The sequence below is a fragment of the Asparagus officinalis genome, chromosome 3, assembly GCF_001876935.1.
Source record: "Asparagus officinalis chromosome 3, Aspof.V1, whole genome shotgun sequence".
NCBI lineage: Eukaryota > Viridiplantae > Streptophyta > Magnoliopsida > Asparagales > Asparagaceae > Asparagus > Asparagus officinalis.
Genome location: NC_033796.1, coordinates 107,887,689 through 107,900,368, shown reverse-complemented (window position 1 = coordinate 107,900,368; position 12,680 = coordinate 107,887,689). Strand labels below are relative to the sequence as shown.

Sequence of the window (12,680 nt, the reverse complement as noted above, 5' to 3'; positions counted from 1 at the left end):
ATCTCACTACATTCTCACCATTGTCAGGAACAATTGTCAAGAAAGAATTCTATCATCTGAAAGTTAACAAGTAATGCCAAAAGTTAACATGTTCAGGCGGAAGTTAATAGGAAACGAAAAAACTAACATGTTCAGCTGAAAATTAACAAGCAACGCCAAAAGTTAACACGTTCAGATGAAAGTTATCAAGAGATTTAAATAAGTAATAGTAAATGTAAATAGCTTACATATAAAATTATTGTACTTCAATACGATTAGTCTTACATTCTTACAGCTGATATTGCTTGAATACACAATTTGAATAGTATTGTTATTTCCAGTTGAAGTATTTTTTTGCCATAGAATAGTATTGCAAAGTTAGTCTCAATTCTTTTACACTTTCAAATTGTTGACCCGTTTAAGTTAATGATGTGTTCCATCATTGAGGAATGATGGAAGTGTTATTGAGAATATCTTCTGATCTTACTACATTCTCACCATTGCCAGGAACAATTATCGAGAAAAAAAATTCCATCATCTGAAAGTTAACAAGGAACGCCAAAAGTTGACATGTTCAGTCGAAAATTAGCAGGAAACACCAAAAGTTAACAGCAGACTTAAATAGTTAACCATTACCAGGAACAATTGTGAAGAAAAAAATCCCATCATTTGAAAGTTAACAAGCAACACCAAAAGTTAACATGTTTAACCAAAAGTTAACAAGAAACGTCAAAAGTTAACATGTTTAACCAAAAGTTAACAAGAAATGTCAAAAGCTAACAACATACTTAAATTAGTTAACAATAAACATAAATAGCTTACATATAAAATCATTGTACTTCAAAACGATTAGTTTTACATTCTTACAGCTGATATTGCTTGAATACAAAATTTGAATAGTATTATTATTTCTAGTTGAAGTATTTTTCACCATAAAATAGTATTGCAAAGCTAGTCTCGATTCTTTTGCACTTTCAAATTGTTAACCTTCTTTCAATTAATGCTATGTATCACCATTATTTACGTTGTTAACTTCCATCATCTGAAAGTTAACAATGTAACTAATGTAGTGAGATCAGATGATATTCTCAACAACACTTTTATCATTTACTAATAATTTTCAATACTAATTTGAAAATGGTCAACAATTTGAAAGTGTAAAAAAATTGAGACTAGCTTTGCAATACTATTCTATGAAAAAATACTTTAGCTAGGAATAATAATTCTATTTAAACTATGCATTCAATCAATATCAGCTATAAGAATGTAACACTAATCGTATTGAAGTACAATGATTTTATATGTAAACTATTTACATTTATTGTTAACTATTTAAGTCTCTTGTTAACTTTCAATCGAACGTGTTAACTTTTGGCGTTGCCTGTTAATTTTCGGCTGAGCATGTTAACTTTTTGCATTTCCTGTTAACTTTCGGCTGAACATGTTAACTTATGACGATGCTTGTTAACTTTCAGCTGAACATGTTAACTTTCCAGTTGAACCTGTTAAATATTTGTGGTATCAACAATGAACGTATCAAATTGATGGCAAAAATATTGTAAATATAATAAGAATAATAAAAGTCAAGCTTGTTGCATTGTTTGTCACCCATATCTACTGTTAATACAACTAAAATTAGTAACACAATATAACCATGCACACAAGTTTTTACAATCAATCAATTTTTGAAACAAATCTCTCCATCCTTATTTAATAGCTCTGTTTGAGTCTTCTATCCCCATCCTTCTATTAGAAGCTGAGTTACAAGCCTGGCACATATGATACTAGATTCATCATCGGGAGTAGTTAAAATATTTCATATTTTCTCCAGTATATTATATTTAACTAAAATGTGATGACATTGATGTATATATATGAAAGATCAAACCCATACAATCACACCAACCACTAGTGATTTTGTCCGGTTTTCTAATTGCTGCTCATCAATTGATATTGACTTCCTCACATTCTCCACCATAAAGAACTCCTCAAGGACCAAATATACCAAATTAGCTCCTGCACCACTCCATTAAAACTCCCCGTACTTTATCACTTCACAGCCTCTGAACCAAATTCAGGATCAACGAACCCCAATCCCCTGATCTTCGACATCATGAACTCAGTATAATCGTCTCCCAAATGCGTCAATGACAAGATTCCTCCAAGTTAGTCTCCATCTCTCTTGGATCCGGCCCTTCGGTAACCCCAACAGATAACAAATTCTTGATACGGTGACAAAATCATAGACTTCGACGTCGAGTGAGACTGCGAACGGTGAAGTACAAATTTTATGAACATGAAAAAAAAAATATTTTTTTTATAGTGCACGATGAATATTTCTTCTTCAATTATACGCCAGAGCTTTATCCGCGATAGGTTACTTGAGCTATCTCAGCATACCATCTGTTCCATGACTCCAGGTAGTGTGCAAACATCTCACTCAAAACTGTCAACAGAAACAAATAACAGATTATTATAAAAGTTATACAAAGCCAACTAGAGATGAATTATTTCTTAGAGTTTTTATTGGCAATAATGCACATTGTCTCAATTGGCAGAGATAGCTCTTTAACAATAGAGTTTTGTTATTCAGACGTTTCAGCAGACATCGCTCTTGGGTAGATGCTCCGTAGATAAACGTTTGCACTTCAAAGTCAAAACAGAATTTCGAAGTTGAAAGGAACGCTAGTTTCTCGATAAAGTTTTTTTTTTAATTTGCATTTGTTGAAATTTTTAGATAAGGGTTCTTTTGAATATAGCATAAAGATAGAGGGGGTTTCTCATAATTCACCTTTTAGGATGTTTGTCCAAAGTGCGCGGACCGTGATTAATGTGCTTTCAAGAATGTAAAAATAGTGCTCATGTAGTAAGCGATAAAAAGAGCTAGCCATCATGGAGATCGGAAGGTACAATTTGGTTTGCAGCATATGCTATATTTCATTGATAGGACAAATTTTCAAAACCGACCCCTTTGGGTTTTTAATTGCAAAAAACGACCGGTTTTGAAAATATTTATAAAAACCGACCTGTTTTCAGCCAGGGGCTGAAAACAGGTCGGTTTTTTTAATTTTTTTTGGGAAACTTCACGGGAGTTAAACTCCCGTGAAGTTTTTCTCATAACAAAACTTCACGGGAGTTGAACTCCCGTGAAGTTTGGGAAAAAAAATTTCAAAAACCAACCCAGTTTCAACCAACTGAGTCGGTTTTTATAAATAAGATTGAAATGGGTCGTTTTTTGCAATTAAAAACCCAAAGGGGTCGGTTTTGAAAATTTGTCCTTCATTGATATCTTACTAGCGAAAAGTGAAATTTAGATAGTTGAATGCGTACATTCACAACGTCATGCAGAGGAGATTGAACAAAAGATGTTAAAATATGTGATATTCGAAGCATAAAAGATATCCCTATTTCGAATTGGATTAACAAAAGAAGCCTGATCTAGTGAAGTTCGCTAAATGGATCTTAATGGAAACTTCATCAGACATGAAGATATACGTAAGCTCTTTCTTGTGCAATATTTTAAGTAGTATGCAACTGGTTATCATTTAGTAGCCTTTTTAATGAGCAATACCCAGTTTTGCCTTGAATTAATAAAAGTAATAAAAAATAGGGCAAAATTTACTTTGAACCAAAGATACAAGCTAGTCCACAATGCAAAAAGACAACTGATAATTAGTTATTACAAAATTGACACATTTTAATTCATGAAAAATAATAATCTAGACAAAGTTGGTGCCACGCTCTAGGCCCAAGAGCCCGTTGGTGTGTTGTAAACCATGAGACTCAAGAGTGTAGCGAATTGTTTAGCTTAAACCAACGTCAAAATCGAATAGTCGATGCTACACTTGAACCTCATGCTTATCTACTTAAACATTCTAATTCTTTTGTGAACTCCTGATCTGAGACTAAATATAGGGATGTCACAATCATCCCAGCTTACAAAGGCGATGTTCTTGTTGTGACATGATAATTGACACACCCTAGTAACACCGTAAAATAATGTAGACTATATATGTGGCTCCTAAGGGCTTTAAAGCCAGCTATGTGATGTGGGGGCCACGAGCACCACATGTGTGAAGAGCAAAGCAAAAGCCAGCGGACAAAAGAGAGCGCAAGGCTATCTCGTGTAGAGCAAGTGGGGACCACAAATCTGTTTGTGTGAGAGAATCAGCAGGACACGGGTTTTGATGTGATTTATTTCCGCATGAGCCCACAAACCGCATGACCTGATAGAAACTCAGCTATATATAAACCCTATTGATTAGCCTAGGGTTTTGTGCAAGGGCTGGGAAAAGGATTCTTGCGGCTGTGCCTAGGGTTGCGGGCTGTACAAAGATTTGTTGCTGCAGAGAGCAAGGGTGTGCGAGGAGTCTTGGTTTGTGCGGCTGTTTCTTCGGCAGAGCTGATTTTGTTTTTGGTTGCGGGAGAAAAACGCAGAAGTGTTGAGGAGATTTTGAGCAGTCCCTTTTAGGGTTTTGTGCATCCTTTTGTAGAGAGATATTATGAGGGATTTGAGAGTTTGTTTGAGGGTTTAGATTGTGAGTGATTGTAAACCCCAATTGTATCTCTCCCTCTAATAGTAGATCTCCCCCCTCCTTGTCCCGTGGACGTAAGCTATTTGCCGAACCACGTAAAAGTTGTGTTTTTTGCCGTGATTTGTAATAGCTTGTAGGATCCCTCGACAGGTCAGTCCTAGAACTGATGAGAGGAAGAGCCGATATCTCACTTTGTTGAGATATCCGCTTTAGATTCTTGTTTCCTTGGTGAGACAGAAATTCTTACGATCTAATCTCTTGTTGTGCACCTTGCGCACCGGAGGTGCTGCCGAAATTTCCGCTGCGCACAACATTTGGGTCCTCAAGTTTCATCAAATGACTAGTTCTTCAGGAAAAGGTTATGTTCTGCACACGAAGAACTTGTAAGAGGCCGGACTTGAGATCTCCGGTGGTTCCTTAGACGATACATAATTTGAGCATCAATAACATGAAGATTGATGTTCCGAAGTTCGACGACAAGATTAATTTCGGATTGTGGAGGTGTCAGGTGATGGACGCCTTAGACGCTCAGAATTTGGAGGAGACTCTTGAGTTACAAGAGAAACCTGCCGAGATGGAAGCTAAGGTTTGGAAGAAGATGAATAGTAGGGCGTGTGGAGTTATTCGGTCATGTTTGACGCCGGATCTTATTTATGACGTGATGAACGAGACGTCGGCGAAGAAGATGTGGGAAACACTCAATGAAAAGTATCTTACTAAGAGCATTGAGAATCGGTTTCACTTAAAGAAAAGGTTTTACCAGTTCAAGATGAAGAGGAGAGTTTCCATTAGGGAGCATGTTAATAACTTCACAAAGCTACTTTCAGACATGGCTAATATGGATATCATGGTTAAGGATGAAGACAAGGCGATGCTACTTTTGTGTTCGTTGTCCGATGATGATTATGGTACTTTTGTCCTAACTATGATTAATGGAAGAACTACTGTTAGTTACAAGGAGGTGACCTCAGCGTAGGTGAATTATGAGTTGAGGAAGAGTGTTGATGAGTCCTCCGAGAAGGCATCGGGAGATGCATTAGTAGTTCAAGGCCGTTGTTCAAACCGAAGCAGAAGGTCGCGGTCTAGAGGTGCACATCGTGGGATTCGTAGGAATCAGTGTGCCTTTTGTAAAGAGGATGGACATTGGAAAGCCAAATGCCCAAAGTTAGATCGAGCCGAGAAGAATAAGGGGAAAGCTGTACAAGCTTCAGAGGTGAATGTTGTCAAGACTAGTGGTAACAATTCAGATTCGGATTCTTTAGGCTATTCGTTGTCTGCACTACCGTCAGTTTGTGTTGCCAATTCTACAGAGTGGATGTTGGATTCGGGTGCTTCATACCACGTTTGCCCTAGGAGGGATTGGTTCTCCAGCTTTCAGAAGTTGGAAAGAGATGATGTTGTGCTCATGGGTAATGAACATGCATGCTCTATTGATGGTATTGGTACCGTTCGTATTCGGATGTATGACGGAGTGATTCAGGAGTTGGATGAAGTGAGGTTTGTTCCACAGTTATCGAAGAACACCATTTCACTAGGAGCTTTGGTGGCATCTGGCTATAAAGTGACCTTGGTGGATGCATGTTTGAAGGTCACATTGGGGTCCATGATTGTGATGAAGGACGTCAGAAGGAACAATTTATATTATTTGCTTGGAAGCACAGTGATTGATAGGGAGATGACGACTTCATCAGATTCGGCTAGACTGTGGTGTTGTTTGATGCTGGGTTATTTGATTGGTAATGCCGTACATAGGTTGTTGAGGAGTGCTATGACCTGCAGTTTGAAGTCCTGTGAACCTATTGGTATGAGCGAGAAGACCGAGGTGGAGTTTAGCACTTCTATTCATCATTCGAGGGGTCTTCTGAGGGGTGTTCATTCAGGCATTCGGGAGCCTTCCAAGGGAGCATTATTGGTAGGTAATAGTTATGTGGTTTCCGCAGTTGGGGATTGCTCTAGGCATTGGTGGGTTGCAACCAAATCCCGTTGGTGTGAAGTCCTAGAAGCCCGCAACAAATGGAGGAAGTGTATTGGCAGAAAGGTGAAGATACTTCAGTCTGATGTTAGAGGGACGTACAAGAGGGACCTATTTCTGCATTTGTGCCGAGCTCACGGCAATTGGAGACACTTCATTGGTGTGGAAACTTTAAGGCGACGTGATGAGATGGCAGATTTGAAGAGCTGTTCCTTTCTGGAGGAGGATCGGCGTTTGATGTCGAGCATTGGCATTGATGTGCGGGCTACGACATGTTTGGGCCATCTTATGTATAGGTTGCCGACTGCTGCATGTAGAGATTTTGGATCTGGTGGAGCAGCTTCAGATTTTGGGTTGCGTCGGATATTTGGCTATCCAACACTTGGTCACATCGTGGATGTGAGATTTGATCCGATAGAACATTTGGGAGTCAGAGGCGTGTTTGATTATCAGGTATTGGCTTCTGACTTTGTTCTGAGCAGATATGTCACGTTTGACTCTCGGCAGGTGAAGAGTGGTGATCAGATTTTTGGGACATCGCAGCGAGTGGAGAGTGATGCTACTCCACGTTGGGTGGAAACTCCAAATCATACTGCATTATTTGGGATTCCAGCTGATGTGACACAGATTAGGAATCGTATTGATTTGGATGCAGATGGTAGGTTGATTGATTCGAGTACAGTTGATAGATGTAGTCTGGATATGGCCATTGGTTCATCTCAGGTGGAGATGTTTGGATTATTTCAATTTGGGGCCATTGGAGGTGCTATCAGCCGTAGACTTGATCGTGATGTTGGAGAAGGGTTGTGAACTCTTCTAGTGAATTGAGGCCTTTGGAGGCCATTTGAGTAAACTACGTTCGGCTTGATTCCTTGGGCAAGAGGATACGTAGGCAGTCTTTCAGATGCAGCCGGTTTGGATTAGTTGATGAGGGTGAGATTATTTGGACTCTCGTTCGGGTCCTCGACTTGTTGTGGATTGAGTTCGTACTGGACACAACAAGTTGGAACATTTGGATGCTTTGGTGTCGGCTTAATTTTGAGAAACTTCGCCGAGGTGGAGAATTGTGATGTGGGGCCACGGGCACCACATGTGTGAAGAGCAAAGCAAAAGCCAGCGGACAAAAGAGAGCGCAAGGCTATCTCGTGTAGAGCAAGTGGGGACCACAAATCTGTTTGTGTGAGAGAATCAGCAGGACACGGGTTTTGATGTGATCTATTTCCGCGTGAGCCCACAAACCGCATGACCTGATAGAAACTCAACTATATATAAACCCTATTGATTAGCCTAGGGTTTTGTGCAAGGGCTGGGAAAAGGATTCTTACGGCTGTGCCTAGGGTTGCGGGCTGTACAAAGATTTGTTGCTGCAGAGAGCAAGGGTGTGCGAGGAGTCTTGGTTTGTGCGGCTGTTTCTTCGGCAGAGCTGATTTTGTTTTTGGTTGCGGGAGAAAAACGCAGAAGTGTTGAGGAGATTTTGAGCAGTCCCTTTTAGGGTTTTGTGCATCCTTTTGTAGAGAGATATTATGAGGGATTTGAGAGTTTGTTTGAGGGTTTAGATTGTGAGTGATTGTAAACCCCAATTGTATCTCTCCCTCTAATAGTAGATCTCCCCCCTCCTTGTCCCGTGGACGTAGGCTATTTACCGAACCACGTAAAAGTTGTGTTTTTTGCCGTGATTTGTAATAGCTTATAGGATCCCTCGACAGGTCAGTCTTAGAACTGATGAGAGGAAGAGCTGATATCTCACTTTGTTAAGATATCCGCTTCAGATTCTTGTTTCCTTGGTGAGACAGGAATTCTTACGATCTAATCTCTTGTTGTGCACCTTGCGCACCGGAGGTGCTGCCAAAATTTCCGCTACGCACAACAAGCTACCACTGAACTTAGCCTCATATAGCACGTAGTTCCACAATTCTGGTTAGCTAACTGCTCTGATACTATTTGTCATGCCCTAGGCCCACGAGCCCATTGGTGTGTACTAAGCCATGAGACCCACTTGAGTGTAGTGTATTGTTTGGTTTAAATCATTGTCACAATCGAGCAGCCAATGCTACACTTGAAACCTGTGCTTAGCTATTTAACTCTAATGACTAAAGATATGGATGTCAATTTTGGCAGTGGATTGAACCAAACTATATGTTGCACTTTGTAGGTCCCAAGGCATACATCGCGCCAATGGGCTCGTGGGCCCGAATTGTGACAAATGGTATTAGAGCAATTAGCCAGCTAGAAATGGAGAGCTAAATACTATGCGGAACTAAGTGTTGCACTGCATGAGTGCGGTGGGAGCCACCTCTAGAAGCCTATAAGAGACACCTTTAGAGTTCACATAGCCTAGTGGTGATACTGGGACTGACCAATTATCATGTTGCGATGAGGATGTCGCATAATTAAGGTAGAGTGATTGTAGTACCTCAAGATGTAGTCTCATATCGGATATTGATTGAGTGATCGAATGGTTTATAATATAAGTTTAAGCAGACAAGTCTAACATTAATTAGTCAATTTTAATAGTGGATTAAGCTAAATTATGTGTTGCACTCTATGGATCCCACGGCTTACATCGTGCCAACGAACTTGCGGGCCTTGGGCGTGACAGTTGGCATTTCCTTATGAGCATATATAAACCATTTTGTTTTGTAGGAATATTTATAAAGAAATATAATATTGCCAATAATATGTAACCAGCACAAATGTCAGCAGAATGAAAGCTTTCAACAAAAGACTGAAGATAAAACAGCAATATTCAGGAAAATATAGTCGGGCAGTTTTTGGTTCTGTCCGATCGACCGTGAGCTTTGGGACGGTCGACCGGAAATGTGCACAACCTTAAGGAGTTTTTGGATTTCTGTCCGGTCGACCGCGAAGACTTCGGCGGTCGACCGCAGACCCTGTAATTGGTTTATTGTGTTTTGGACGTTCTGTCCGGTCGACCGCGACGTCAAGTACGGTGGAACGCCAGTCGGGTTTGGGCCTGAGCTTTATTTCCTGTTCTGATTTGGTTTGTGTTTTTATATATATTAAAACACGATTTTAGGGTTTGATCATCAGAGAATAGAGAGTATTCTGAGCACTTTAGGAGGGAGAACTTGTGAGCAAGTTGAGAGATTATTGGTTAGGGTTTGTTCGAGTGTTTGAGTGGTTGTAACCCTTTTGTACTCTCCTCGAAATAGTGAAATCTCCCTATCCTCTCCCTGTAGACGTAGGCAAATTGCCGAACCACGTATATCTCTGTGTTTGCGATTGGTTTGTCGTATTTGTTTGGATTGTGCTCGAGTTTGGTTAGTTAATCTTCTCCAGTGGCTCGCGGACTCGTTTGGTTATCAAACACGCTTCCGTACGGCGCGCAACAAAGACAAGCAATAATGCACAAGTCATATGAAAATAGTTGAGGCAAGGAAAAACCTGGGTTTTGATATGTAGGGCGGAAGGAAGATGCCATAGTCTCCCAATTCTGAACATTTTTACTTTGCTTCTCCTCATTTTGTTCATCTCTCTTTGACATTGCAGAAGGAGAGAAAGGTCCAAAAACATACCCTTTAGAGGTCTGGAATTGTTTCTGAGCTGAGACATTGTATTCTTTCATGCCATCACTGTACACTCTGACAGGCTTCTTCTCAGCTAAAGAGATTGATTTGCTCCTTTTCGTCAATTCCACATTGGTGATATCAGCTCCAAAAGCTCTCTTACAACTTGCCATTGAACTGGGTTGTAGAGAAACTGTAACAGCACTTGGCTTCCTCTTTAGTCCCAGCCACCGGAATGCTGGCTTCCTTGTCTCGATATGGTGTGTCTAACAAAACAGATAAAATGACCAAAACAAAGAGAACCTGAGAAAATTTCTCTCTTTTTTTTTAACGTTTTACTTCATCTTTTCACATTGCAAAATGTATTAGTTTTCAAAAACATACCTTCTCAATGAGGTTGAGTGAAGAGAGAACGTTTGCTATATCATAGAGTCTGCGTACTTTGGCTGCACTATTGCCTTAAAAAAAAAAGAAATATGTTGGTTTGAGTTTTAAGAAAAAGAGAGGAAAATAAACTAAACCAGTGATGTCCAAGGAAAGAGATTGAAAAGGGTGAAGATTGAGGTTATACTTTTTGGTTGGGAAGGGTTATGTACATCACCAAGCAATAATTTTGCTGCTTCATCAAGTAAAACTGTGTCAACCTATAATATAAAAAAAAAATTGCTGGTGAAGGATCAATATTCAATTTTGCAAAATAGCACCAAGATACTGAGAGTTTCAAATTCTTTAACTGCAATTGGTGCCTACGCGATGTATGTATAACAATCTATCAGAGCAGATGGATAGAAAATCTACACACAAAGCAATTCCAGCAAGTACACTAATGAAGTAATGATACTCATCCCAATAGTCATATTTATTTTATATTGTAGATTTATAGCCAAAAAAGAAACAATCAAGTATATCACTATAAAGACTGCAATTGCTTACATCTGAAATTAGGAACATCTTTACAAAATTCTCAGTGAGTACACCAAGTGATTTCTCCCTCCTATTATCATTAACTGCACACAACACAATTCAGTAAGTATGACTACGGCGTATAACTTTCATTATTTAAAAGAAACTGAACAATAACAAAATTTGGCTATTTAATCATTACCAGATTTTCCCTTAGACGAATTTGGTTTCTCCACTCCATTATCTCCATTCTGATCTAAAGACTTGTCATCTCCATCATCCTCCAAATCCTTTTCGAAATTCAAAATCAAAGGTCTAGATTAATAAATGAAACAAATTAAGACCCACAATAAAAAAAAAGAGAAGTCATTGTGCAACAAAACCAACTTCAATTTTTGAAGATCTTGCTTCTATTGCATACCCAGAACATCCACTTATCAATGCCTCTTCCTAATTTAAGATTTTAAAAAAAAAATCTATGAGTAGAACAAAATAGAAAAAAAGGCGCAAACTTTAAAAGGGAAAGTATACCTTGAGCATCTCCAAGGCCATAGGGATCCCAGAAAACCCTATCCATGAGTACTTATTCTTTGCCTTCCTCGCTAAAATCTAAAGAATACCCACCAAAGAACATAAATCTTTTCCAAGAAGAAAATGATTGGATCTAAGTTCATTCTTGCACCCTAATTTATTTTTAAACCCACACACTTTCAAATTATTCATACACCTTTATGCTTAAACCCGAAATTATGTGTTAATCTGCTATATCATACGGAAAACTTCTATAATTTGACTGCTAAAATATTAGTTAAATTGATATAATAGAGGGGTCAAATACCAAATCCGAATTTAAAAATAAAGCAGGTTAGAAGTTTTGGATTTGGAAGTGGGTGAGTTGAAAAATAATTCAGGCCCTTCATGGTAAGAATAGGTCTAAAATAAAATAAAAAACCAAAAAATAACCAAGCCCCCCAAGTTTTTGAGAGGGAAGCAAGATCTCACCTCACTCTCCAAGACATCGAAACTTCCAAAATCGCCGAAGATTAACAAACACTAAAGCAGCCTAGATTGAATTGTAGCACCTACCAAATCTGAATTAAAAATTAAAGCAGCTTGGATGTTTTGGGTGTGAATGATTTTAGCAGTGTGAGGGTTTTAAAAACAATTCAGGGTAAAATATGGATTTAGAAAAAAAAATCCAAAAAAATAAATAATTATTCTTACCCCAACACTCTCCAATACATTGACGATATCATAGATCCGCCGCCTCTCCACCCCCAACCTCCTCGCGGCGTCATCCAAACACACCGATTCCACCTCCTTGCCTTCGTAGAGACTCACAAAACTGCACAGTTTTTTCGAAAACTACATAAAAATCACAAATTTACGGGTCAAAATGGAAATTGGACAAGAGGAAGATTTCCCTTACTTAGAACACAAGAGGCCGAGAGATTTCTGCTTCCTGCTGTAGGAGTGATGCGACGGGGCTTCGCATTCGAAGAAGGTCGAAGAGGACGACGACATTTTCCTGCCCTAATTCTGCTCTTTTCGATTTTGAAGAATTGAAGGAGTGGGGGAAAAAAAAGCTGAGGGTTTTAATTAAGAGGGGACGGTGGCGGGCGAGGGCAATTTGAGAATAAAATTTCAAAAAAAAAAACTTTAGCTTCGGTTTCCGATTTTGCCCCTGGCCGCGGCGGTTGGGGGTTTTCAAATTGCGCGAGAACGCGCGCGGATGGGTGAAAGACGGAAATGGGTACGGCGTGC

The 12,680-nt window shown here is 39.2% G+C and overlaps 1 protein-coding gene across 3 annotated transcripts; it reads right to left on the bottom strand.

Annotated features, from left to right (window-relative positions):
* LOC109835693 (E2F transcription factor-like E2FE) lies at positions 1,609–12,496 on the bottom strand. 3 transcript variants are annotated; one of them, XM_020403689.1, is made up of 10 exons: positions 12,346–12,496; positions 12,141–12,261; positions 11,448–11,525; positions 11,304–11,366; positions 11,119–11,206; positions 10,947–11,020; positions 10,585–10,657; positions 10,398–10,471; positions 9,892–10,279; positions 1,610–2,425 (listed from the first exon to the last, which is right to left on the bottom strand). In XM_020403689.1, the coding sequence occupies exons 1-10, from the start codon at positions 12,438–12,440 to the stop codon at positions 2,343–2,345; spliced, it is 1,137 nt and encodes a 378-aa protein (XP_020259278.1). In that variant the 5' UTR covers positions 12,441–12,496; the 3' UTR covers positions 1,610–2,342. The 3 variants fall into 3 exon arrangements, with proteins under 3 accessions (XP_020259279.1, XP_020259280.1, XP_020259278.1); XM_020403690.1 differs by lacking the exon at positions 11,304–11,366 and having other exon boundaries at positions 1,609–2,425; XM_020403691.1 differs by lacking the exons at positions 11,304–11,366; positions 11,448–11,525 and having other exon boundaries at positions 1,609–2,425.

Coding starts and splice junctions, on each gene's coding strand:
- LOC109835693 (XM_020403689.1), bottom strand. CDS start 12,440: ATGTCGTCGTCCTCTTCGACCTTCTTCGAATGCGAAGCCCCGTCGCAT. Junction 10,658..10,946: donor AGATGTTCCTAATTTCAGAT/GTAAGCAATTGC, acceptor TTTATATTATAG/GTTGACACAGTTTTACTTGA. Junction 10,280..10,397: donor CACTCAACCTCATTGAGAAG/GTATGTTTTTGA, acceptor CTGTTTTGTTAG/ACACACCATATCGAGACAAG.